Below are 26,380 nucleotides of genomic sequence, written 5' to 3'. Positions count from 1 at the left end.
TGGCTCACGGGCTTAGCTGCTCGGCGGCAAGTGGGATCTGCCTGGATCAGCAATTGAATGTCTCCTGCATTGGCAGGCGGATTCTTTACCACGGGAGAAGCCCCCAAGGTTTACTGAGAACATTCTCTTTTGTTCTCCCCAAAGCACCATCCTGTAGAACCTTCTGCAGTTCTGTCGCCTCTGAGCCTACAATAGTTGAGTTCTGTCGTAGATGGTATTGTTCCGTGTCTGTGTCCTCCTGTATAGTAGCCGCTAGCCTCTTGAAGTCTGGCTAGTGTGACAGGGGACTGACACTTTCAGTCAGCTTACATTTTACTTCATTTCAGTAGCCACATGTGGCTAGAGGTGACCAGATCGGGGACACCCATAAAGTCACATGGTTCTATGACTTCAACACCTTCCAGAAGATGTGATGCAGTTGGGAGAATTCCATGAGACCAGTGGTTTCCCCACATGAGTGGACACCAGCATCATCACCTGGAAGGCTTGCTAGAACACACACTGCTGGGCTCCACCCCCAGGGTTTCTGATTCAGTGGGTCCAGGGTGGGTGGAGGTGCTGAGAATCTCCCTTTCTAGCAGGTTCCCAGGGATGCTGGTGATGCTGGTTTGTGAGCACAGGTGGGGAGGCGGGACACTGAAGGAAGGGTAGTTCCCATTTGCCGGAGTCGTCCGTAGGTCTTGTTGGATCAGAGCTGCTCCCCACCCCTAGAAGAGGGCCTGCTTGCCTGCCTGCTTCTTGCTTTTCCAGGGTGGCTTTCAAGAGGTGGTCCTGTCAAAGGATGGATTGGCTTTGTGACCCCTTAATACGCTGCATGGTACTCTGTGGTTGGATGCGATGCCACAGTGACTGGAACCCTGGAAACGTACGGGTGTGCACGCCTATGACCCTGAGGCTCCCCCAGCGAGATGCTAGAGGAGGGCCAGGGTCCTCACGCCAGCCCCTCCCCTCAGGTCACCTTCCGCAACCCTGTCATTGAGAGGATCCCCCGGCTCCGACGACAGAAGAAGATCTTCTCCAAGCAGCAAGGTGAGGGGATGAACCGGGGCAGGGCAGAGACCAGGGTTGCCATCCGTGTCATGGAGGCTAACGTCCACCCCCATGCTGCCCTTCCCCAGGGAAGGCATTTCAGCGTGCTAGGCAGATGAACATCGACGTTGCCACCTGGGTACGGCTGCTCCGCAGGCTCATCCCCAACGCCACGGCCACTGGTACCTTCAGCCCGGGGGCTTCACCAGGACCTGAGGCTCGGTCCACAGGGTAAGCGGGGGGTGGGGCCCTGGGAGGCCCGCTGCCCCGGCTGCTTTCCCGGGTGCCAGGTCTTAGATGCGCCCTCCTTCCTTGTGCCGCAGTGACGTATCTGTGGAGAAGCTGAACCTCGGGGTTGAGACAGACAGCTCACCCCAGAAGAGCCCTCTGGGTCCTCCTTCCAGCCCATCCAGTCTGGTGAGCACCCCACCTTGGCCCAGCTCGAGTTCCAAGCTCTCGCCAGGAACTTCCTTGGTCACACAGCTTATCTCTGCCAGAGCTAGGGTCTCATTTTCTATCCCAGACAAACACATGAGCTTGGGAGCCAGGCCCCCTGGGCCCCACTCCTTCTCTGTTGCCTCCTGTCTGTGTGACCCATGCCAAGCCACTTAACCTCTTCACGCTTAGCGCACCACTGTGTAAAACGATCAAGTTTAAAACTCATGTCGATGACAGGAGTCAGGTTAGTGGTTTCCTCCGGGCAGTTTGTTGACAGGAGAACGGACTCAGGAGAGCCTGCCAGCATGATGAAAATGTTCTGAAGCTTGATCTAGGTCAGAGGGCAAGTACGCTTTTTCTGGAAAGGACCATATCGTCAGTATCTTCAGCTTTGTGGGTCAGATGGGTCACAGTGATGACTCGTCAATACTGCTCTCATAGAAAGCAGCAACATGTGATACAGACATGAAGGGGTGTGACTGTGCACTGGGAAAGCCTTGTGTCATATCCCTTTCAGGAATCATGAGCTATTTTTCTTCTTTTGATTTTTCTCAACCCTTTAAAAACATAAAAATGATTCTTAGCTTACAGACTGTACAAAACACGGAGTTTACCAACCCCTGGTCTAGCTCACAGGCATCTGGTTAGACACATGTGTAAGAGCTGGTCCCATTACCCACCCCACTGAATGCATTTTATACCTCATTTTCTAAAAAATGGCAGCAATAACAACATATGCTTCATGGCATTAAGTGAGATCATTAAATAGATGAATTTGGCAAAAAAAAAAAAATCCAAAAGTTGAATAACACTGAATGCTGGGGAGGATGCGGGAGAACAGGCAGGCAGTCAGTGGGAGGCATGTGAATCACTACATCTTCTTGGGAGGGCAAGCTGGTTGAGTTAAAAATGGGTGTTATCTTGACCTAGGTGTTCCACTCCTGGACATCTGTGATGGCCATTCACATACATGCACACAAAAAATGCTTGAATGAGTATGAAATACATCTAGAAAGGTACCCATGACATCATTAACAGCAGCTGGCTCTGGGGAGAGCAGCTGGGGCAGGAAAAACTGCATTTCCTACTGTATACCTGTTTGCACTGGTTGAACTTTTAAAACTATATAATGGGGAATGATGGACCAGTAGGTAAATTTTCTCCAACTTAAACTTTTAATTTTGATGCTTCATTATATATTCATATGATGTAAAGAATTAGGTGGTTCCATAAGGCTGTTACCAATAAAGGCAATAAGTTAGACGTATTGGAGCTTCAGCAACAGTCCTCCCAATGACTGTTCAGGGTTGATTTCCTTTAGGATTGACTGGTTTGATCTCCTTGCTGTCCAGGGGACTCTCAAGAGTCTTTTCTAGCACAATTCAAAGGCATCGGTTATTCAGCCCTCAGCCTTCCTTATGGTCCAGGTCTCACATCTGTACATGGCTCTTGGAAAACCCATAGTTTTGACTATACAGACACGAGAGGTCAGATTGGAGATGGGTCATATCCACTGTGGTTATGGGTTATTGTACTCTGACCTCCTGTCTCTGTCACAGAGTTCTCCGATCCAGGCAACTACTACCACTCCCAAGCTGCCTTCGGAGACCCAGGAGACGCCAGGCCCCACGCTGTGCAGGTGACACCCCTCCCCTGGCCACCACCCACCACCCCTGCCCACTGTCCCTTCCCCACCAGTCCCGTCTTTCTGCAGCCCTCTGAGGAAGTCACCCCTGACCCTTGAGGATTTCAAGTTCCTGGCAGTGCTGGGCCGAGGTCACTTTGGGAAGGTGAGGTATGGGGGCTAAGGAGTTAGGGGGCTGGAGGTCCACACCCCCAGGTCCTTAGACTGGCCACTAAGGGCACCCCTGTGATGACTGTGGTTTCAGGTGCTGCTCTCTGAATTCCGGCCCAGTGGGGAGCTGTTCGCCATCAAGGCTTTGAAGAAAGGGGACATTGTGGCCCGAGACGAGGTGGAGAGGTGGGGAGCCTGCTCATGCCCTCTGAGAACATCAGTCTTCTCTTCCGGGAAGTGGGAGACCAAGCACTCCCTTCCTGGGAGCTGCTGTGAGAATGATTCATAACGATCATTCCTGCTTATTAAGCTAGTTGTCGCTGAGTTGCTAAGACGTGTCTGACTCTTTTGCGACCCCGTGTAGCCCACCAGGCTCCTCTGTCTATGGGATTTCCCAGGCAAGGATACTGGAGTGGGTTGCCACTTCCTTTTCCAGGGGATCTTCCCGACCCAGGGATCGAACCCGGGTCTCCTGCATCGCAGGTAGTCTCTTGCATTCAGGCATATTCTTTTACCGACTGAGCCATCAGTATTTCGTGACTATTAGCAAGCACCCATCATCTCCTTTACATTCCTCTAAGAAGTCAACACTGTTATGGTCCCAGTTCTGATGGCACAGAGAAATTGGGCAAATTGCCCAAGGTCACATAGCCAGTAAGCAGCAGGTCTGGGATTTGAACTTACGGCCTTGGGTTCTGAAGCCTGTGCTGTTAATGGTGCCATGTACCATTTGGGGTCAGGACCCTGAGTTTAAGTCCTGCCTCTGCTACAGATGTGCATAGAAATCTTAGAGTGTTCACTTTGCCCTCTGAACCTCAGCCTCCCCATCTATAAAAGGGGAGTAAGCCTTCCTTGCAGGGTTGCTGGGTGGATTGAATGGGAGGATGCCTCTAAATCATTCTGCAGAGCCTAGTAGAGGCACTGAGATAGTCCTAGTCCTCTTGACATCCTGTTATTAACCAGGAATCCGACTTAAATAGGCTTAAGCAAATAGAAGAATTTATTGCTCTGGATCAGAAAAGTCCAGGGGTGGACTACCTTCAGGCATGGCTGTATCCAGGTGCTGAGTTGACGTCTCTCCCTTCTGCTTTTATCTGTGTGGTCTTGGCTTGTACTCCTCTCATAGGGTCAGAGATATCTCCTACTTGAGCACTTTAAGGCTCATCTGCCAGCTTTGGCCCTTCTCCCTTATTTATCCAGCAGAAATCTTGAGTTTGAATCCATTGGCTTGGCTTGCCCATTCATGAACCAATTCCTGGCCTGGGAGATGGGGTTCTCTGAAGGGAAGTAACAGTTCCCTTGGTGGTTTCCCAAAAGGAAGTCAGGGACTGTTACTAGGACAATGCATGGATTCTGGGTGCCTCTTGAGCAGGTTCAGACGCATTAAGCAACTTGCCCAAGTGTGCACAGCCATTCAAGGCCCTTGAGCAAACATCTGATGATTGAAGACTAGGGAGTGACGGGAGTCAGGGGTAGTGAGCCGCTGCGTTCTCTGACCACGCCCCCCCCGCCCCGCCCCGCCCAGCCTGATGTGTGAGAAGCGGATCTTGGCAGCTGTGACCAGCGCGGGACACCCCTTTCTGGTGAACCTGTTTGGCTGTTTCCAGACCCCGGAGCATGTATGCTTCGTGATGGAGTACTCGGCTGGCGGGGACCTGATGCTGCACATCCACAGTGATGTGTTCTCGGAGCCCCGTGCTGTGTGAGCCTGGCACCCTGCCTCCCCGCACCTCCTGGAGTTGCGGGGGACTGCGGGGGGGGGGGGTTGATGATGTGGGAGTCTTCTGTGACCCTCCTACCTTGCCTGGAGACCCGGCTCCCTCATACCAGCCTCTCTCTGCAGCTTTTACTCGGCCTGTGTGGTGCTGGGGCTGCAGTTTCTCCATGAACACAAGATTGTCTACAGGTGTGTGTGCATGTGTGTGTGTGTGTGTGTGTGCACGTGCGCGTTCACACCTGTGGGCTCGTGCATACATGCACATACCCGCTCTGCCCACTGGGGGGCCCTCAGGCTTCAGGCAGAACCCACATCCCACTCTTCCCTCCTTACATTCTCCCACCCCCTCTCACAGGGACCTGAAGTTGGACAATTTGCTTCTGGACACCGAGGGCTATGTCAAGATTGCAGACTTTGGTCTCTGCAAGGAGGGTGAGGGGGCGGTTCGGATCTGCGGGGCTGACTTCTGGGGTTCAGACAGAGAGGGGAGGTAATGGAGCCTCCCCAGCCCCACCTGGCTTACCCCTGCTGGGTTCTTAGGGCTGGCTGTCTAGACCACCCCATGCTGGGCTGGGCTAGAGCTGTGACTTCCCCCATAACCTTACGTGGCCTTGCTGATCCCCCAGGGATGGGCTATGGGGACCGGACCAGCACTTTCTGCGGGACCCCAGAGTTCCTGGCGCCTGAGGTGCTGACAGACACGTCATACACTCGGGCTGTGGACTGGTGGGGACTGGGCGTGTTGCTCTATGAGATGCTGGTTGGTGAGGTGAGATCCCAGGCGGCTCCTCCCTGCCTGTCCCTGGTAATTTGCGTATGTGCTGGTGAGGTGGGAGGGTTGTTTATTCACTAAGTCATGCCCAACTCTTTGTGACACTGTGGACTGTAGCCTGCCAAGTTCCTCTGCCCATGGGATTTTCCAGGCAAGGACACAGGAGTGGGTTGCCATTTCCTTCTCCAGGGAATCTTCTGACCCAGAGATCAAACCCGCGTCTCCTGTGTTGGCAGGCGGGTTCTTTGCCGCTGATCCAGTAGGGGAGCCAGTAGGGGGAGGTTGTCAGATTCACCCTCCACTGTGGGCTGTCTGATTGAGGACAGGTAGCTCTGCCTCCTTGGCCTCAGTTTCTGCATCTGTAAATTGGGGTCCTTCCCCTCCCAAGTGAGCCGTGTCAAAGTACAGCTGGAGCCCTGGGTGCATGGAACCAGGTGCGGTATGGTCAGAGGAGCCTAATTCATCCAAGCTCTCCTTGTCCCAGTCCCCATTCCCAGGGGACGACGAGGAGGAGGTATTTGACAGCATCGTCAACGATGAGGTTCGCTACCCCCGCTTCCTGTCAGCTGAAGCCATTGGCATCATGCGCAGGGTAAGGACCCCTGCCCAACTCGGGGTGAGCCAAGGGAAGTGACTCTGGGGCTGGGAAGGGGAACACTGACACGGAACTCCCTCCACCCAGCTGCTGCGGAGGAATCCAGAGCGCAGGTTGGGATCCAGCGAGAGGGACGCTGAGGATGTGAAAAAACAGCCTTTCTTCAGGGTGAAGTCTCCCACCCCCAGGACCCATTCCCCCATGCCCAAGACCTAGTGGCTTCACTTCCAACGTTGTTACCTCCCCTCAACACCGACCTGCCTTTGCTTCCTCACATTTACCCCCACTGACCTTCCTACACCCACCCAAGTTAACTGCAGGCTGGCCTGTTGGGGAGCGCTGCTCTGTGTATGAGCCCAGCCGCCCCCCCTCCCCATACACTCATACTGTAACCCTTCCTGAGCCCCCAGGATGCCCCCCACCCCTACCTCTGTCGTGTGACTCTATGTTGATTCTCAAAAAACCAGACTCAGGTCTCAAGGAGCAGACCCTCCTGTGGTCTGCCCAGTGCCTCCCCTGGTGACCTCTCCCTCTCCTCGCCCTGCAGACCCTGGGCTGGGATGCCCTGCTGGCCCGGCGCCTGCCGCCGCCTTTCGTACCCACGCTGGCCGGCCGCACTGATGTCAGCAACTTCGACGAGGAATTCACAGGGGAGGCCCCCACGCTGAGCCCACCCCGTGACGCACGGCCCCTCACGGCCACGGAACAGGCGGCCTTCCGGGACTTCGACTTTGTGGCCGGGAGCTGCTAGCCCCCTCCCCTGCCCCTGCCCTCACCGAGCTGTTAGTTTTTAAAAAGGCCTTTGGGGTTTGCCCCATCCATGCATCCTGTTTTCTTTTTGCGCACAGTGATGATGGGGGCGGGGAGGAGTGCTTGGAGGTGGGAAGAGTTGGGAAGGGAAGCAGTGGGTGACTGGGGTGTAGGAGTGATGGGGAGATGCCCTGGTCGGGGGTCATATGAAGAGGGGCCAAGGGATGGTGGAGACTCAGGCCTGTGACTGGTGGAGAGCCTAGGTGGGCTGCAATGGGAGAGGGTTCAGAGTTGTGTAGAGGCCCGTGATGGGGCTTGTGGGTAGGGACTTGGGGTTGTGTTGGGGGAGCTCAGGGCCACGATGAGCGAATGGTTGTGCGAGTCACTCCTGATGGCGGCAGGGGCGACTAGCGTCCCCAGACCCTCTTGCTCTGCTCCCAGCGGAGCTCCCCAGGACTGCGACCATGGCGTTTTGCGCATGCTCCCGCGACTCCCGCTCTGCGTCTCTATGCCCCCGCGTGGCAAGTTCAAGAACTGCACACCCCGGAGGCATACACAGCGCCTCTGCCGCCTCCGCGAGGCTACCAGGGTGCTGCAGCCCGGACAGGACCCACCGCCCTGGGCTTGTCCGCAAAAAGATTTCATTCCCCGAAGTCTCTGCGCTGCGGACCTGAGGCCGGTCCCGGGTGGTCTGGCTTAGACGCCGGATGTGCCTAAAAGGAACTGAGGCCACTGTGCCGAGAACTGCGCAGCGAGCTGGCCTCCCAAGTGCTCCTGGTTAGGCCCAGCCCTCCATGGCTGCCCTTGGCGCCTGCCCTTGAAGGCAGCAGGCGAAGCAGTTGGCGAAGCACTGCCTGGCGCAGCAAGATGTACACCCAGGGGTCCAGAATCTGGTTCCACGAGGCGAGGCGCACGGCCAAAAACAGCGGCCGCTGCAGGGAGCTGGAACCCCAGCCTGCGACAGCCAGCACCACCACCACCTGCAGGAAAAGGTGGTGTGAGCGGTGGGGCGGTGTAAGAAAAGGGGTCTAGGGAAGGGTAGGGTTGGGATGGGTGGGAGCGTGCCTGGGAAGTAAGGGGGCTGTGAGGAGGGACGCAATGTAAAAGTAAGTGCGAGTCTTAATTGGGAAGGAGCTGTGGAGGTGGGGCGGGAAGCGGGACCTTACAGAGGATGGCAGAAGCAAAGGCATTCATTGGGTGTGCGCTCAGGCGAGAAAGAAGCCCCAGGTATCCCAAAGGACAGAGGATGGAAGAAAAGGCTTCCCTGGTGCCTCAGTGGTAAAGAATCTGCTTGCCAGTGCAGGAAACACAGGTTTGATCCCTGGTCTGGAAAGATTTCCCACATGCCAGCTGGGAGGCTGAGCCAGAGCACCACAGCTGCTGAGCCTGTGCTCTGGAGCCTGGAAGCTGCAACTGTTGAGCCCACATGCCTCTACTACTGAAGACTATGCATCCTAGAGCCCTCACTGGACAAAAAGATACTGGGCAAAAGAGAAGCCTGCGCACCAGGACAAGAGGAAAAGCACGAGAAGCAACTAACACCCAGCACGGCCAAAAATAAAATTATAGGGAAACAAAGGAAAGAGGTGGTGATGCTAGAAGGGAGCTAGGGAGTGAAGGCACTTAGGAGGGTAGGCTTGGAAGGGGAGGCTTGCCTGGATCCGGTGACCTATACAGAGCCCAGGAAGGAGTAAGACAAGGGGCCCGGAAAGAGGGGGATGTCAGAGGGAGAGAGCAAAGGGTGGACTCTGGCAGGTGGGGGCAAGAGGGCAGAGTCCTAGTTGGGTCAGGGAGAAAGGACTTGGGATGGAAAATGGTGGGAGGCGTCATGGAGGGCGTGGGAAGGAGCAGGGTTGGAGTGGACCTGTGCGCCTCTCACCAGCAAAGGACTCCAGCAGATACACGACACCACCATGATGCCTACGAGCTGGCCCACCATCTCCACGTCGTGTGCGCGGGCTCTGCGCGAGGAGCCACGGCCCGGAGAGCCGCCCGGGGCGGCGGAGGCCGAAGCAACGGACGAGGCGGACGAAGCGGAGGCCGAGCGGGGTCCGCGCCCTCCCCAGTGACGGCGGCTGTCGGGGCCTCCTCCGGCTGGGAACTGCCGTCGAGAGCGGCGGCGCCGCCAACGGGCGCGCAGCAGGGCCAGGCCGCTGAGCGTGTTGCACAGGAGCGCGGCGAGCAACGAAGCCAAGCCAAGGCCCGCGAAGAGGCCGGCGAGCAGCGCCTGGCGCCAGCCTCCCGCCGGGCCCAGCCCGATGAAGCACCACGTGCCGGGGTACTGCAGCTCATAGCGGCCTACGCGCGCCAGCGGCAGCAGAGCCACGGCCAAGGCCACGGCGGCCAGCGCTGCCAGAGCCAGCCGCGCACGGGCCACCGAGACGCGGGCTGCGTGCAACAGCGGCCGCGTGACGCCCACCCAGCGCTCCACGGCCATGCCGCAGCCCAGCAGCAGCGGGCACAGGCCGAAGAAGACCATGCAGCCGCCCAGGAAGTGGCAGGCGCCGCCGGCAGGCGCGCGCCCCGCCGCGTACAGGCGCAGCACCAGCGCCCCGGGGATCACGTGGCCCGCCAGGTCAGTGGCCAGCAGGCTGGCGACGAACAGCAGGAAAGTGGCTGCTGAGCGACGGCGCCGCAGGCGGCCCGCGGCCTGCGCCAGAAGCCCCAGTGCCAGCACGTTGGACACAGCGCCCAGCGTCATGGAGAAGATGGGCAGCGCGGGCGATGCGCCCGCCAGGCCCACCGGTGGTCCGGCGGACGTGTTGGGGGCCCCGGGTGCCGTGCACGTGGTCGCCTCGCCCGCCAGGCTCAGGTTGAGGGGCCCGCAGGGGCTCATGTCAGGTGCTGGGGGTGGGGCTGAGAAGAGGAGAGGAGGGGAAGGTGAAGTCCCGCCGGGTTGGCCTGGACCAGCTGGTTTTCCCCTCCCAGATCATCCCGACCCATTTGGCTTCCTAAGAGTTCTCTTAGGGACCCTGTACCCATGGCAACTCTAAATGACTCTGGCTGCCCCAGCCTGATTCAGTTCTCCTCCGCTGCCCCCAGTCGGCCGATCTCTCACTCCCGGCCCCAGTCGGCCCACACTGCACCCCTTCTCTGATCATCAGGGGTCACCTGGCTTCAATTCACCTGTCTTCAACCCCACTTCTGAGCCTTCCCCACCCACCTGACACCCACCCTCCGTTTTGACACCACCACAAATTCCTGGGCCCCCAGCCCTCTCTGATAACCATTAACCCATTTCTGATCCCAGGGGCCCACCTGACCTCATTGCCCCATCTCTAACCATCACCCTTTACTCTGGCCCCACCCCACATGCTCACAGCCCACCTCTCCCACCATGGGCACATCGCTTCCCCCCACACTTTCCCCGGGCCATATCCCTGTCCCCTCAGCCCCCATCTTTGTCCCCATCTCTCCATTTCTGTCCTCAAGGCCCCATCTCTGTGCCCACAGACCTGCCCCTTCGGCACCTCTCGCCTGTCCTCAGAGCCCCAGCCCTGCGCCCCACACTCCCATCTCCCAGCTCCCCTGCTGTCTCCCGCCCAGGCCCTACCTCTGACCACTGCTGCCACCCCCTGGATGCCCAGCTTCCTCTTGCTGGCTCCCTGCCCCCTGCCCCAGAGGCCTCAAGGCTGACCCATCACCATCCATTCCTTGATACCCGCTGGTGAGGGCTGAGAGGGCAGAACTGCTAGGTCTTCTGGAGAGGCTGGACAGAGGATAAGATCAACTGGGACAGACAGACAGGCTGAGAGTCAACACAGGAAGCACAGGCTTGGGGAGCCACATCCTTCCATGCCTGCCTCCCCCACTGACGGTCTTTGGGCCCAAGCCTTCTTACCCGGTGCTGCCTCGGATGCAGGGTCCCCATTGCCTGCCGTTTGGCCCCTGCTGCCCCGCTGCTCCGCTGCCCAGCTGCACCCCAGCCTGCTGCGCCCGAGCTCTCCGGCAGGCCGCTCCCTCCCCCCTCCCTCCCTCCCGGGGCGGCTCCTCCGCTCCCTGCCTCCTCCCGCTGCCACTCCAGCCTCCAGGGGCCGTTCCACTCGGTGTATGCCTTCGGGGGACCTGGGTTGGCAGGGACCACCACCCCCCCCACACTCCTGGCAATGGTTAGGGACCACTCCCAGACCTTAGCTCCCCTCCTGAGGAAGCGGGGGCCTCCAGGAAGTTGGCCTGTCCTCCCTGCCCCGTGACCCTCTTCCCCTGGTGGGACGGGAGCAGCCCCCTTCCCCGCCCCCCAGGCGTGGGCCTCTTGCCTGCCTCATTAATAAAGCGGATAAAATCTAAACACTGGAAAATGTGAGTGTCGCCCAGGGCAGGCGGGGGCGGCTTAGGGGGGCTGCCGCTACCCCCAGCAGGGCTGCGAGGTGGGAAAGCAAGCCCTGAGTGGGGCCAGCAGCAGCCCCTTGCCCTGCCAGAGCCTTCCTGGATGCTAGGTGGGTGGTGGTGGGCAGAGCCTTGGGTGGACCAGCTTGGATCAGGTCCAGCCAGCCTAGGAGATCCGCCCATTATTTACACAGGGGCTTAAAGCCCAGGCGTGCAGCCAGTCATCCCCCAGGAAGGGAGAGGGAGGAGGAGGCTGAAGCGGGGGCAGAGGGACCAGGAGGTGTGGTGACCGGTAGGCCGTCTCCTAGATCCTGCTTTAGGACATGGTCCCAAGTCACACACAGCCACACCTGTGGGCACACAGCTGCATCCTCACTTCCTGCCCCAAGAAGTAGAATCACATCCCTCAGGGGCGCATGTGTGCGTGCACGCGCACGCAGACACACGCACACACACACACGGTCTCACACCCAAACATACACAGTTGTATCCCTTAACATTCCAAGACCCCGCCACCATCATGGCCTGTTTCCAGCCCAGCAGCAGCCACATTCCTCAGACCCTTGGCGTCAGCCACTGTCACCCGAGAGTGTCACCCCCAACACCAGACACACCCATAGTTACAGACTCCAACATCCTGAAATACAGGCCCCTGAGAAAGGGACCATCACACCCCTTGTTCCTGAGTCACTAAGTTGTGTCTGACTCTTTTGCAACCCCATGGACTGTAGCCCGCTGGGCTCCTCTGTCCATGGGATTTCCCAGGCAAGAATACTGGAGTGGGTTGCCATTTCTTTCTCCATGGCATCTTCTGGACTCAGGGATCGAACCCCCCTCTCCTATACTGGAGGTGGATTCTTTACTGAGCCACCTGGGAAGTCCATCACTCTTTAGAGCCATCAAATAGTCTGACCCAGCACCTTGAGCAGTGAACACAACCGCTAACACTGACAGAGCCCCCCAGCCACACCCAAAATCACCCAGAGATGCCCCCTAACAGTCCAAGACAGGCCCCACAGGTACACACTGCATATGCCTGAGACATAAGGAGTGGTAACCCCCTAGATACTCCAAGATCTAGCCAGTCACACCCCTAGTAACAGCAACACCCAGAGAAACCTGCTCACGGCACTGGACACCCCAAGATGCAATCACACAGCCACCCTCCACACAGAGCCCCGCCAGTTACAAGCACCCTGGAATGCAGACAGCTGCCACACCTTATTCCCTCAACACAGTCACAAACTACCACCGAGAGAGACAGTCCTACCCCTCTCAACACCCAGACTCATGGCCTCACCCCTTCACAACCTGAGCAATTAACACAGACACACAAAGTGCGCACAGGTGCCCAGGGAATCCTGGAGTAACCCGTCCCTGCGCCCCTCTCCCAGGACCCACTACCTGCATGTTGGAAATGGGGAGCAGGCAGGCTCACACCTTGCCTCTCAGCTTGCCCCCAGACATTCCTGTGGGGACCTCTGGCTGGGTTCCCCTTGCTTCAATCCTTGCTCTTCCCTCCAGGTCTGGCGAGGGTCCCACCCACTCCTGCCCTCGTTCCCCCTCAATCCTCAAGGATGAAGTGGGTTGTCAAAACAAGCACTCCAGGTTTATTACATCCAGCACAGAAGTATGGTGTGCCCTGGACGCTGGCAGACCCCACACATCCAGAGTCAGCCTGGGCGGAGCAGGGGGCATGGGTGGGTGAGGGTGCATCGTGACTGCTCCCCCAAAAACGCCGAGCCTTGGGGTGGGTTCCTCCCTATCAGCACTGACTGGGGCAGGCTGAGACCCCATCTGAAGCCCACCCCATCTTTCTTTCTCCATGCCTTCTGGCCCAGACAGCAAAGAATCTGCCTACAATGCAGAAGACTGGGGTTCGATCCCTGGGTCGGCAATCCACTCCAGTATCCCTGCCTGGGGAATTCCATGGGCAGAAGAGCCTGGCAGGCTATACAGTCCACGGGGTCGCAACGAGTCAGACAGGACTGAGCGAGTAACGCTTTCACTTTCTGGCCTGGGGGCTCTCCGGGCCACTGGGTCAGAACAGACAAGGGCCCACTGCCTCTTGCCCACTGTTCACATCAGGCCAGAGGGTGGCGGGAAGCTTTGTTCGAAAGGGAGCAAGATTTGCACCCTGAGTAGACGAAGAAGCTCCGGCCTTGCCTGGAAGCCTGGTGGCTTGCAGCCAAGAGCCTCATCAGGCGGAACGGGTGGGAGGGGGCGGGTGGCTGGGGCCAGCTCTTAATTCAATTTGGAGCCCGAAGAGGATGGATTTCAGCTGCTACATTCTTTCCCAGCCCTGACCCACCCTCCTCTCCCACCCCGAAGCCAACACACAGATCCAACAGCAGATAGATTCTTTATGTTCCAGACAGCAAATTCAGGTACAAAAGCCCACCACCATCATCCCTCCCTCCTGCCCCTTCAGTCTGGGGCTGAGCTGAGGGAGACACGAGCGGGGCTGGGGAGGGAGGGAGTTTGGGGGGGTTTCACAGCAGACTAGTGTTTCAAATGCGGAGGTAACAGACTCCACAGTGAGGGGGCTCCTCTGGGGAGATGGGGGGGTGGTGGTGGAAGAGGAGGGCATTATTGCATTTGCTGAGGGGGGGGGGACACACCCCCCTCCTGCATTCCCTGCATCAGGAAACTAGGGAGGTCACGACCCCCAAACAGAACCCGAGGCCCCAGGGAGATAGGAGGGACCAGTTTGGCAGCTGAGGCGGAAAGTATTGGGGGCAGGGAGGTGGGGGTGGCCACCCAATCTGGCTGGTCCCTCTCCACCGCTGTGCCTGACCCTGGCTGAGGTAGGTGGGGAGGAGGGCGGGGGTGGGGGGCTGGGCGCCCCAGCCAGGCTGGGAACTGGCGAGGGGGTGGTACCGATTGGAGGAGGGGCAGAGGCCCAGCCCCACCTCCGCTCCGCATCATCTCCAGGCTACTGAGCTGGGCCAGAGCCAGACACTGGGGTCCAGGCTACGGTGTCTCCGCCCCAGAGGCTCCCACCGGGCCTGGCCCAAGTCATCTCGAGGTCCAGCGGAAGGCCTAGTAGCGGCCAACCTTGGCATCCCCGATGGCCCCCCAGACGTCAAAGACAAACTCATCCGGGAAGGCGAAGTCACCCAGCCGTTCATCCAGGGCCTCAGCCAGCTCATCCGGGTTCCTTTTGTCCTTTCCGAGCTCCACCATGGTGGCCGCTGGAGGGGGAAGGACAGGGGAGCAGAATGGAGGCACAGATGACAGAGGGGCTCAGGGTAGACTTGGCCCCCCAGCACCTGCAAGCCCCTTTCTCCCACATTCCCACCCATCCCCAGACCCTGATGACCCCCTCCTCACTTACCCAACTCTGTGTCCCTGATGCCCATGTAACTCTCCAACAGGTCATCCACCTTCTCAATGGCCTTCTCCTCAAAGGCTGAAGGCTGGGGGCGGGAAGAGGGAAGACGACATTATAATAATGTGAATATACCTGTAATTATACTGAACGCTGAGTGCAAATTTTTTTTTACACCACTTTTGGTATAGAAACCCACGGTTCTTCCTCATGACAACCCCCAAAGTGGCAGTATTATTAGCCCCATTTCACAGATTAGGAAACTGAGGTCCACTTGCCTAAGGAAGGTCCCAGAGCTGGGAGGTGGCAGAGGTGGATGGACATCCAGTGCCCAGAGGCCCTCAGCTAAGAGTGATGCTGCCACCTATGAATTTCACAGGAAAGTGGTGGTGGGGGGTGGAGCGGGGAGGGACTTAGGCTCGGCTGGTACACTCACCAGATCCTCTACTGTGGCTGGACCCCGGGATCGGAGCCGGAGGGTCCCTCGGCCGGTACCCAGCTGGGGACCGGAGCCAGGGCGGCCACCCCCTGAACGCACGCTGATCATGTCTGTGGGAGATAGGGGGATGGGGTGAGGACTGGAGAAGCCCAGTTCCAGCATGTTCTGGGCAGAAACCCAGACATCCCGGCCTCAGACCACCCTCCACCTTCTCCAAGCTTCTGTAGGCTTTGGGGGCACTGGGGGTGGAGGTGACCCCAGGAGGGCAGGTCTCCTGACTCTGGCTTGGCGGGGTGTAGGAGGCACAGCCAGGGGCTAGGATTGGAAAAGGGTTGGGAGGCTGGAGGGGACCACTCCTGTCCCCAGGGCCGGAGGGACAGGAAGGGGATGGGTCCTGGGTCTCTATCTACTTTCCCCAAGGCCAAGGGGGTTTAGCTGCTGGGCAGCAGACCAACCCTATCTGCCTGGGGAAGTGTTTTAGACCAACCCTATCTGCCTGGGGAAGTGTTTTAGAGTCCCCCTCCCCCACGCCAGGGACCTTGAGCCCATTCCGGAGAGTTAATGAAGCTGGACAAAAAAGTAGGGGGCCTGGCACAGGGCAGCCAAGCCTGGCTTCTTGTGGCTAGGGGGTTGGCCAGGTTGGGGGCGCTTGGTTAGGCTAATGGCTCCTGGAAGCTGGGTGTGGGGGCAACTTCCTCCTTGCCTCCATCCTCCACCTGAGCTGGGCAGAGAGCCAACACCCTCTCCCAGCATAAGGGTGGGGCTGCCCCACCCCCTTTCCCACCCGTTACCACCAGCTGGGCTTGGGCACCACCTGCTGGTGGCCTTTGGTACTGCAGGCGGGAGCTGGGGGCTGGGAGGGTCGTGGCTGCTGGCATGGGGCGGGGATAGGCGGCAGCCCCTCACCAAAGGCTTTTCGAGGCTCTGTGAGCTTCAGTGTGAAGGTGCGGCCTCGGGGTAGCTCCTTGAGCAGCCGGGCCACCTCGTAGTGCCGGCATCCCAGCAGGCTCTGTCCGTTGATGGCCTCGATCATGTCACCCACACTGATGAGCTGGATGTGGTCAATCACACTGCCCTCCTTAATGCGCTGTGGGGAAAGGAGCTGTCCACCCTTGGGTTCTACCATCATAGGCTAGGCCTTACCCTTCAGACTCTGGGTGCCCCACCCCCAGGTACCTTGATGAAGGCATAGCCAGCCCCATTGTCTGTGATGGTAAGCCCCAACGCCTCCTCCGACTTGAACACCTCCACTTCCTTGCGCTGCCCCTTGACGTGGGCAAAGATGAAGTCCTCCAGTCCGATCTGCCCCCCCAGGAGCTTGTCCATGTCCACTTTGTGGGTGTTGAGGGTGCAGAACATCACCTGCAGGAGTGGGAGACATTCAACCCTCACCTCTCTCCCATGCCCTTTGCCAACTGCTACCTGAGCGGGAAGGAAGGAACACTGGGAAGGGCCTGGAGGTATGCCCCCAGTGCTTGACCAGCCTAGAGCTCGGTCAAGGCCCCCACTAGGGTGTCAGCTCTGCTAGGGCTGGGTTTCTGTCCTAGGAAAAAACTCCCTACTGGTTCCAGGGCATAGAGCCTGGCATGCAGTGGTGATCAGAAAATGCTTTTGGAATGAATGAAGGGGCACAGATACCCATCCTGCCTACTGAGACCCCTGCATCTATTTCCTGCAAGATCCCACTGTCACCCTCCTTGCTTCCTCCATTCCTTTGGCCCCTGAAATCCTTAGGGTTGGACCTCCCAATGAATCACAGTGGGGTGAATCTTGCATCTGACCTCCAGCTCCCACAATCCCCTGGGCTACAAACCCCTCAATGTAAGATGGGAATATAGCATCCAGCCCTGGCTGTCCATTCCCACAATCCACTGGGGCTGAGGCCTCTCCCAGTGCTGACGGGAACTCAGCACCCAGTCCTGGTCTCCAGTTACCCACAATACACTGGGCTGCAGGTCTCCTAATGCATGCCTGACTGGAACTCAGTATCCAGCTGTGGCCACCAGCCCCCATAATCCACTGTGGCACAGGCCTCCCAGTGCCTGATGAAACTCAGCATTCAGCCCTGCCTCCAGTTCCCCATAATTCACTGGGGTAAAGCCTCAGTATTTGCAGCTTCAGCACCTGAGTCATAGCTCACAAACAGGATGCACGCTCCAGCCTCTCTCTAGCTCACCATTAGGGAACCCCGGTGCCTGGCTCCCCAGTGGGTACCTCGGCAGCTGGCAGTCGGAAAGCCTCGGCAATCTTGCCATACAGCTCCTTGACGTTGGTGAATCCCTCGATGCGGCCAGTGGGACTGCCATGGGCCAGCTGGGTGTGGAACACGAGGCGGGGCCGCAGGGCGGGGGGAGGGGGGGGCAAGCCCATTTGGGGGCCCCCCGCCCCACCTCCGCCCAGGGGCCCCGGCTCCCCCACGCCCAGCCCACCACGGCCTGGCTCAGCCTCCTCATTTTCCACCAGAGGTGGCGCCTTTTTCCGCCGCCCCAGTCCTAGTGGCATGAGCAGTGAGAAGAGGGGGCTCGCCCAGGAAATCTGCAGGACAGGAAAAGGCACTCAGGGTCTGCGTTGTAGCCTCAGGCCGCCTTGCCCCTACAGGCCCAATGAAATTATTCAGAGAACAGGCCTCAGTTCAAAATCGGGTCCCAGCTCAGAGCCAGGCAATCACTCCGCCAGATGACTGGCCAAAGGGAACCTGGGAAAAACGCCTCATATAAGTGATTCAAACTACCACGAGGGCATGACACTCTCTCTAAGTCCCTCATGTGTCTCTATTCACACTCTTTTTCCTCCTAATAAACACTGTTTCACTTAAAAAAAAAAAAAAACAACCTGGTCCTAGCACTTACACACCTGTACGGATATAATAATATCAGTCAATATTTACCATAACTGCTAACTGCTCTGTGATCTTACTTTATCCTCACATCATATCATGGGGACCATATTATTGTCCCGATGTGACTACATGATGTACCATAATATGTGATTATGCCCGTTTAATAGATGAGAAAATGGAGGCTCATGGCCTACGTTTCTCTATTTTTCTATTGGTTGCAATCATTAGTGCTATGCACAAAAAATTTCTGACTCTTCCCTTTCAAAGTATGTAAGCAGATGGCATTCCTGGCCTCTTTATGACTGGGTAAGCATATGACCAGTTCTGGACAATGAGTTGTGAGAGGAAGTGACACGTAACATTTCTGGGCTGAAGCATTTAATTACTGGAGCAAGAACCTCGACAGATCTAATTTTCCCGGTAGGGTCACCAGCCACATTTGATGTGGTGGCAGCCCCATCAGGCCAGGCTCTGAGTGACTACAATGAATGAAACCCCCCCGCTAAGCTGCAATGGACGTGTAGCAGGAACAAAAAATAAACCACTGTAGAGTATAACTGCTAAGATTCTGGGGGATGTTTGTTACTGCAGCAAAACCTATCCTGACTGATACAGTTTTTTTCTATCCTCTCCTTCCACTCTATTTTTCTACCTCTCTTCCTAACTCCCTCCCTCCCTCCCTTCAAACAAATATGTTTTGGGTACTAACTATATTCCATGCACCATTGTAGATATTGCCTTCAATAAGATAAGCAAGGTCCCACATTTCCTTACCCAGAGTAAATAAGGAGCATGTGATGAAGGGTTAATGGATGAAGAAAACAATCTTATATGGATAAATTCTAAGAGTTTACAAATACACATACATATGTATGTGTGTGTGCGTGTGTGGATATATATACACACACACATACACCATGGGTGTATGTGTTTAAGTGGATACATGCATGCGTGTTTTTAAAAGCTTTAATTACGCCAGTCTATGTCCAACGCAGGACACAGCATGCTTGGGGCTGGTGCACGGTGATGACCCAGAGAGATGTTATGGGGAGGGAGGTGGGAGGGGGGTTCATGTTTGGGAATGCATGTACACCCGTGGTGGATTCAAGTCAATGTATGGCAAAACCAATACAGTATTGTAAAGTAAAATAAAGTAAAAATAAAAATTAAAAATAATAATAATAAAAAATTAATTAATTAAAAAAAATAAAAGCTTTAATTAGGGAATTCCCTGGCGGTCCAGTGGTTAAGACCCAGCATGGGTTCAACCCCTGGTTGGGTAACTAAGATCCCACAAGCATGTGGTGCAGTTAAAAAAAGAAAAGCTTTATTTAATAATTCAAAGCTGTAATTAATAATTTCATAAAATTGCTAAACAGTGTACCTGTGAAGGTAAGAGAAAATCTCTGTGAATAACTCAAGCACATTACTGAACCACTGAGCAAAATGTATGCTGCAAATATTAAAATAACTTCAATTATCAAAAAAAAACAAACAAGCAGTAAGGTCCCTGAGTAGGGCCATCATGAGCAGTTACACAGCTTGTTCACTGTGCAAAAGCACCAGACCCAGGGTTGCATTTTTCGAATTCACTCCTAGTTGCTGCAGAGGTTAGCTAGCTGGGGCTCTGTCCATGCTGTCCAGAAGCGTACGGTTCAGAGAAGATGTACAGTGAGCAAGCAAATGTGTAAATATTCAATATAATTTCTAAGACTGCTATAAAGACAATAAGACAAGTTTTATAGACAAGTTCACAGAGGACCTGCCTCTCTGAGGAGGCGAAGCTGAGGCTTGAAAGACAGAAGCAAATATCCATAGGAGGATATGAGGCAAGAACATTTAGGCGGAGAACAGCTAGTGCAAAGGCCCTGAAGTGGGGTTTACTTGACATGTCTGAGGATTAGCAAGGAGGCCTGTGTGGTTGGATCCCCAAGTAAGAGGGACAGTGGGAAAAGGTGAGGGCAGAGACGTAAAAAGCAGAGACATTACTTTGCCAACAAAGGTCCGTCTCGTCAAGGCTATGGTTTTTCCAGTAGTCATGTATGGATGTGAGAGTTGGACTATAAAGAAAGCTGAGTGCCGAAGAATTGATGCTTTTGAACTGTGGTGTTGGAGAAGACTCTTGAGAGTCCGTTGGACTGCAAGGAGATCAGACCAGTCAACCCTAAAGGGAATCAGTCCTGAATATTCACTGGAAGGACTGATGCTGAAGCTGAAACTCCAATACTTTGGCCACCTGATGCAAAGAACTGACTCACTGGAAAAGACCCTGATGCTGGGAAACACTGAAGGCAGGGGGAGAAGGGACGACAGAGGATGAGATGGTTAGATGGCATCACCAACTCGATGGACATGAGCTTCAATAAGCTCTGGGAGCTGGTGATGGACAGGGAAGCCTGGCATGCTGCAGTCCATGGGGTTGCAAAGAGTCGGAGACAACTGAGCGACTGAACTGAACTGAACTGAGAGAGGTAACAGGCAGATTGTGCAGGGCCCTGTGGGCCAGAGGCCGAACTTGGGCTTTTGATCTGAGTGAAATGGCAGTCATGGGAGATTCTGAGCAGATTCACAATTAAGCTAGCGACCAGTGCGGCTAGAGCGGAGTGAGCAATGGACGAATACAAAGAGGGCATGTAAAAGAGGTGATGAAGGGGGACTTCCCTGGTGGTCCAGTGGCTAAGACTTCATGCTCCCAATGCAAGGGGCCCAGGTTCGATCCCCAGTCAGGCAAATAGATCCCACAGGCTGCAACTAAGAGTTTGCATGCTAAAACTAGAGATCCTGAGTGCTGCAACTAAGACCTGATACAGCCAAACGAATAAATATTAAAAAAGAAAAAAAAAAAGTGATAGAGGTCAACTGTATAGGCCTTCATAGACTAGGAAAGAGTTCATGTTTAAGTCACATGTCCGAAGTCACAGAAACTGGCCCCAACCCCCAGGTCTGACTCCCAAGCCCAAGTTCATCACTGTGATTCAGTCTCCCTGGGCCTCAGATGTCTGACCTGTAAATGGGGACCTTCCATCCACCTGGCCAGGTTGTGGGAAGGATCAGATTACAAAAAATTACATTTTACTATGTAAGGGGGACTTCTTGCTCCCTCCTTTCAGATCACCTGTTCCCCAGGGCTTTTCTGGCTTCAGTAGAGCCCCTGAGCTGTACCCGTTTTCATTCATCCATCTGTTCTCCAACACCTCCTCGAACATCACCTGGTCCAGTCCCATCAACACTCACCTAGAGCTTCTCAGGTGGCTCAGCGGTAAAGAAGTTCCCTGCCAATGCAGGATACGTGGGTTTGATCCCTGGGCTCAGAAGATCCCACATGCCACGGAGCACCTCAGCCCATGTGTCCCAACTACTGAGCCCATATGCTGCAACTGCTGCAGCCCACGTGTCCTAGAGCCCACGGTCCACAACAACAGAAAACACTGCAACGAGAAGCCTGTACACCACAACTAGAGAAGGCCCCAGTGCAGCAAGGAGACCCACAGCGACCATAAACGAATCAATCTTAAAGACAAAAACAACTTACCTAGACGACTGCAGCTGCCTTCTCTGAGTCTCCCAGCTTCTGCCCTTGCCCCTAATGGTCTCTCAACACAGCAGCCAGAGTGATCCTGTAAAACATGTCAGGCCACATATGTCCTCGCTCCAACCCCTCCCAGGGCTCCTACCTCACTTGGAGTAAAAGTCAATGTCCTCCCCTTGGCCCATGGGCTCCAAATGACCAGCCCATATCACCCATATGCCCTCACCCCCTGCCTCTGTCCCCCTTGCTCATTCCCTGCAGACACAAGGGCCTCCTCCCTGTGTTCTTTCAACACAGTGGATGAAGTTCAACCTCAGGGCCCTTGCACTGGCTGTGCCCTCTGGTAGCCACACAACTCAGTCTCTTAACCTCTTTCAGGTGGAAGCCATACTTCATTCATTTAGCTTGTTCATTGTCTGTTTTCCAAAAAGGGCAGGGAACTTGGCCTGTCTTACTCACTCCTCTATTAGCTCAGACAACACAAGGCCTGGCACAGGGCAGCTGCTTACTAAATACTTGTGGAATTAATGAATGGATGAATTAATGAAACTAATAGTCACCAGCCCACTGGCCTCTGTGCCCAGTTCTGGGGAGACAAAGAAGCACGGGCCATAGCATCTGCCCTCAGTAGGATCCTGTCTCCCCAGCAACAGTATAAGTCCTACCTCTGGGGTCCCTTATTCCTTGCTTCCCAGAATAATTCTGGACACAAAGTAGGTGCTTCATCTAACCATGAAGACACTAAGATTTTGTTTTTCACTCCCCTTCTAATCAGTGATACTAAACAACCTTTAAAACATTTGAAACCATTTGAATTTGCCCTTTTGTAAACTGTCTACTTAAGTCTTTGCCCATTTTTAAAAACCACATTCTTTTTTTCTTGCCGTGCCATGTGGCTCATGGGATCTTAGTTCCCTGACCGGAGATTGAATTCTGGCCCTTAACAGCGAATGAGCAGAGTCCTAATCACTGAACCACCAGCGAATTCTCTAAAACTGCATGGTTTGTTTTTAACTGCAATGTCTAGTCTTTTTTTCTTATTGATTTGTGGGAACTCTTTACATATTCTAAATACTAGAAATAAAATACATTCTGAATGAATAAACTGGTACTGCTCTGTCAAGTTATTTCACTATACTCCCTTAATGACGCTTCCAAAAACAACAAAAAACCCCACATCACCACCTCCCCTGGCTTCCCTCCTGCCACTCCCCATACATCTTAGCAGAATGCAAAGAACATAAATATTAAACCTGGATTTGCCACTTATTAGTTGTGCAACCTTGGGCAAATGTCTTAACCTTTCTGAGTTCCAAAGAAATCATACATGTGTTTGGAACAGTTCCTGGCACCCAGTAAAGTGAAAGTGAAGTCACTCAGTTGTGTCCGACTCTTTGTGACCCCGTGGACTGCAGCCCGCCAGGCTCCTCTGTCCATGGGATTCTCCAGGCATGAGTACTGGAGTGGGTTGCCATTTCCTTCTCCAGTAAGAGTTCCACAAATGCTGGTGACAATTACTAATATTTCTATCTGTATCATCTTTAGTCAGCTGCCAAGATTCACACTCCCTCCTTTTTCTAGGGCCCCTACATCCTGCTCACCAACTCCCAACTTCCTTAGTCTGCCTACACTTGATGCCCTGGTTCAGGCTGGCTGCATGTCTTACCCAGGACAGGGAAATAATGGTGGTAAGGAAAGTGGGTGGTTTATGAATTTGTTTTCCAGGCCAGAAGAGGCACAGTGGCCTGGGTTCAAATCCCACCCCTGTCACTTACCAGCTGAGTGGCTGTGGGCAAGTCACTTCACTTGATGGCGCTTCAGTTTCCTCATCTGAAAAATGGGCAGAATTACTGTCTCTCAGAGTGCCTATGGGAATCCAAAGAGTTTATGCAAGTAACTCAATTAGCACTTTGCCTGACATTTAAGAAAATTATTACTCTCACTGTTATTACTGCCTCTTCCCTTGCCCTGCCCAGGGAGTCCCCTCTGCCTGTCAAGGCCTACTCCTGGCCACCTCCTCCAAGCAGCCTCCTCGGCTTGTCCCTGCCTGTTACAACCACCCCTGTGGTCTAGACAACTCAGGCCCACGGACTTAATTACATGCTGTTCTGGCAGAACCCTTGTCTTCCAGTCTTAGGCTGTTATTTCACTTCATGTCTCTATTTTAAAACATAAACCAGATCGTGTTGCTCCCCAGCCTCAAATCTTACATCAGTTTCCCACGTGATAGAAGAAAAGCTCTAAACTCCTTAATGTGACCCACAGATCCCCACAGAATCACACTGTGGGTTCTCTCCTGCCCCAGCCATACCATGCCAAGCTTGGCCCAGCCTCAGAGCCTTTGCCTTGGCTGTGCCCCCTACCTGATCCTTACAAAGCTGGCTTCTTTTTGTCATTCAGATCTTGGCTCCAAAGTTACCTCCTCCGAGATCCCCCTTTCTTACAGATTCTACCATGCCACTCCCTCATATTTTATTCATAGCATTTATCAACCTCTTGCAAGTGTTTTCTTTATTTACTTGTTATTAACAACTTGTTTGTTGCCTGTTTCCCCTCCCCCCCCCCATTAGAATGGTAGCTGCCCAAGAGCAGGGATTTCTGTTGTGGTCACTACTGTATCCTCTATGCCAGGAACAGTACCTGGCCTGTGGTGGTGGTGGTGGTTTAGTTGCTAAGTTGTGTCCAACTCTTGCGATGGCCACCAGGCTCCTCTGTCCATGGGATTTCCAGGCAAGAATACTGGAGTGGGTTGCCATTTCCTCCTCCAGGGGATCTTCTCGACCCAGGGATCAAACCTGTGTCTCCTGCACTGGTGGGAGGATTCTTTACCACTGAGCCACCAGGGAAGCCCACCTGGCACATAGTAGGTACTTAATTAATATGTACAGGACGAATGAATAATGTGTCTTATGCCCTCATTCTGACTACTCTCTGAGCCCCTCTAGCCTCAGAACATGCCTACTGTACCGTTTCAAACTGCCACCTCCCCACCACATTCCCAGTCTCCTCTTAAACTTGAACACAGGTATGGAGAAAATGAGCTTCAATTCAGCTAGTGGCACTGAGCAGGTTGGCTGGAATCCCGCATCCCTACCCTCTCTTCACTGGGAGGGCCCGGAACTTAACAAGCCTACAGCCACACAGCGTTGCATGGGAGGAGCAGGAAATGGGAAGGGGGTTCCTGAGAGCTCACACAAGCTGGGAAGGGGACACCACGCCCATGCTCCCCTTTTTGGCAGTGCATTGCTTGGAAGAGGAGGGCAGGAGGCCTCTGAATCAGTCTTGAAAAACCGGCTCATGGGTGTTTCCAGGGAGAATGCCTACTGTCCGGGGCCCAGGCCTCCCTAGGGGCCCAGCAGCCACAGGACCCCAATGGTCCCCATCACCCACCCATCTCTCCCACAGATGTCTCTCTCTTCTTAGGACCCAGTAGTCTGGCCTTGCTTTTCCAGCTTTGGGGAAAAGGGACATGGGGGCAGCTTCCTGTCTGAGCAGCTGGTGAAAACGAAGACCAGCAGGTGTGCCCCAGATGGCTGCCTGGTTGGAGGGAATGGAGTGGGAGGAGCTGGTCAGAAACACCTGAGCCCTGAAGCCACTGGATACCTAGTCTAGTGGCGGAGATTCCAGTTCTGGACTCTGAAGCATGGGTTTGAGTCCCAGATCTGCCACTTACTCGCTGTGTGACCTTAGGCAAGACACTCCACCTCTCTGGGTCTGCTGCTTCACCTCTGAAAGAAGTAACAGCAACTTCCATGAGGGGTGATTCAATGATCCGCATGGTAAATACCTGACACGGAAGTGTTCAATGAATGCTAGCCCGGGTGATTTTTTTCATTATTACAATCGGGACCTCGATCCTCCCAAGGCGCACCCCACCCCCTCGCCAGGCCCTGGACGAGTGGGACAAGGCCAGCTTCTGGGACAAGGCCAGCTTCGGGGACTTGTCAGAAATACCGACTCTGCGCCTGTCCCCACCGGGAGGGGAACTCTCCAGAGGTGCAGGGGGCTGGGGTGCGGCTGGAGACGACATCCCGGCGCCGGGAGGCGTTCACCCCTGACCTTAGAGGGAAGGCAGGCAGTACTCCGGGAAGGGGACTCGGACGTTTCCCCCCACCCCGTCCCGCCCCTCCACCCCACTCAGCCTAGACCTCCAGCCGCGTCCATGGGGCCGGCCCCACCCCGCAGGATAGGCCGAATCTCCGCGGGTTCGCGATCTCGCGGGTCTTCTCCGGGGTCCCCTCGAGCGGCCGCGATGGACCACCCCCTCGCCCCTGCCTTGCCGGGTATACTCACCTGAGCCTCCTTAGCCGCCGCCCAGCTCGCCCAGCTCGGCCCTCCGCAAACCCTGGCCCGGGCCTCTCCCGCAGCCACCGCCAGGGGGCGGGGCTGGCGCCCGCATCTGGCCAATCAGAAACGGCCGCCCGGCGCTCGCGGCCAATCCACTCCACGCCGCCCCCCTGCGGGTGGAACCCGAAGGAAACATTCCAGAGGGATCCCTGCGCTGCACGCGATTCTTCACGACACCTCCCCCGCCGCGGAGCGTTGGATCTTCCCACCCCTCCTAAGCCGCGGCGGGCTGTACCACCGCGAGGCGGCGGAAGGGGGAGCCGAGGCCGAGCCCGAGCCAATCTCTGGGAGGAAGGAGGCCAGCGGCCAATGGGAAGCTGGGGCCCCCGGACCACGTGTTCTTGGCTAAGTGTCCGTGTGGGGTGCTGTGGGTGCTAAGAGGCGGGGGACTAGTCGTGGAAGTCAGGTGACCGATACTGAGTTTGGGGGTGGGGAGGGGGAAAGGATACAAACTTCCAAAGTCCAGAAAAGGG

General features: G+C 55.5%; 3 protein-coding genes across 15 annotated transcripts in view; 1 reads left to right on the top strand and 2 right to left on the bottom strand.

The window, feature by feature from the left end:
- PKN1 (protein kinase N1) overlaps positions 1–7,163 on the top strand; it is a 28,910-nt gene extending 21,747 nt beyond the window's left edge. For all 3 annotated transcript variants that reach the window (XM_069590807.1, XM_069590808.1, XM_069590805.1), the window contains exons 10-22: positions 954–1,029; positions 1,119–1,260; positions 1,353–1,446; positions 3,027–3,106; positions 3,182–3,257; positions 3,357–3,448; positions 4,788–4,964; positions 5,106–5,168; positions 5,335–5,411; positions 5,606–5,748; positions 6,236–6,343; positions 6,434–6,514; positions 6,894–7,163. In XM_069590807.1, the coding sequence (XP_069446908.1) occupies positions 954–1,029; positions 1,119–1,260; positions 1,353–1,446; positions 3,027–3,106; positions 3,182–3,257; positions 3,357–3,448; positions 4,788–4,964; positions 5,106–5,168; positions 5,335–5,411; positions 5,606–5,748; positions 6,236–6,343; positions 6,434–6,514; positions 6,894–7,097 (1,413 nt within the window). In that variant the 3' untranslated portion in view covers positions 7,098–7,163. The remainder of the gene's footprint in view (positions 1–953; positions 1,030–1,118; positions 1,261–1,352; positions 1,447–3,026; positions 3,107–3,181; positions 3,258–3,356; positions 3,449–4,787; positions 4,965–5,105; positions 5,169–5,334; positions 5,412–5,605; positions 5,749–6,235; positions 6,344–6,433; positions 6,515–6,893) is intronic.
- On the bottom strand, positions 4,240–11,051 carry PTGER1 (prostaglandin E receptor 1). Its single transcript, XM_069590809.1, has 3 exons — positions 10,938–11,051; positions 8,976–9,952; positions 4,240–8,076 (listed from the first exon to the last, which is right to left on the bottom strand). Exons 2-3 carry the CDS (start codon positions 9,930–9,932, stop codon positions 7,810–7,812), a joined length of 1,224 nt encoding a protein of 407 aa, XP_069446910.1. The 5' UTR covers positions 9,933–9,952; positions 10,938–11,051; the 3' UTR covers positions 4,240–7,809.
- Positions 11,052–13,765: 2,714 nt separating this feature from the next.
- GIPC1 (GIPC PDZ domain containing family member 1) lies at positions 13,766–26,096 on the bottom strand. Of its 11 annotated transcripts, none has more exons than XM_069590794.1 (11): positions 25,854–25,938; positions 25,164–25,288; positions 24,201–24,413; positions 23,336–23,390; positions 21,564–21,648; positions 17,407–17,727; positions 16,369–16,554; positions 16,099–16,279; positions 15,190–15,302; positions 14,760–14,841; positions 13,766–14,616 (listed from the first exon to the last, which is right to left on the bottom strand). In XM_069590794.1, the coding sequence occupies exons 6-11, from the start codon at positions 17,692–17,694 to the stop codon at positions 14,465–14,467; spliced, it is 1,002 nt and encodes a 333-aa protein (XP_069446895.1). In that variant the 5' UTR covers positions 17,695–17,727; positions 21,564–21,648; positions 23,336–23,390; positions 24,201–24,413; positions 25,164–25,288; positions 25,854–25,938; the 3' UTR covers positions 13,766–14,464. The 11 variants fall into 11 exon arrangements, with proteins under 11 accessions (XP_069446895.1, XP_069446901.1, XP_069446898.1 ...); XM_069590800.1 differs by having other exon boundaries at positions 23,336–23,426; positions 25,234–25,288; XM_069590797.1 differs by having other exon boundaries at positions 25,234–25,288.
- Positions 26,097–26,380: the final 284 nt, after the last annotated feature.

Source organism: Ovis canadensis, chromosome 5 (genome assembly GCF_042477335.2).
Source record: "Ovis canadensis isolate MfBH-ARS-UI-01 breed Bighorn chromosome 5, ARS-UI_OviCan_v2, whole genome shotgun sequence".
Classification (NCBI taxonomy): domain Eukaryota; kingdom Metazoa; phylum Chordata; class Mammalia; order Artiodactyla; family Bovidae; genus Ovis; species Ovis canadensis.
Note: the sequence above shows the minus strand (reverse complement) of the source record. Positions and strands in the feature narration are given on the sequence as shown.

Coding starts and splice junctions, on each gene's coding strand:
- GIPC1 (XM_069590796.1), bottom strand. CDS start 17,694: ATGCCACTAGGACTGGGGCGGCGGAAAAAGGCGCCACCTCTGGTGGAA. Junction 16,280..16,368: donor CTGGCTATGCCTTCATCAAG/GTACCTGGGGGT, acceptor CTTTCCCCACAG/CGCATTAAGGAGGGCAGTGT. Junction 14,617..14,759: donor CATCAGGGACACAGAGTTGG/GTAAGTGAGGAG, acceptor TTCCCCCTCCAG/CGGCCACCATGGTGGAGCTC.
- PTGER1 (XM_069590809.1), bottom strand. CDS start 9,932: ATGAGCCCCTGCGGGCCCCTCAACCTGAGCCTGGCGGGCGAGGCGACC. Junction 8,077..8,975: donor TCTGCTGGAGTCCTTTGCTG/GTGAGAGGCGCA, acceptor CTTTTCCTGCAG/GTGGTGGTGGTGCTGGCTGT.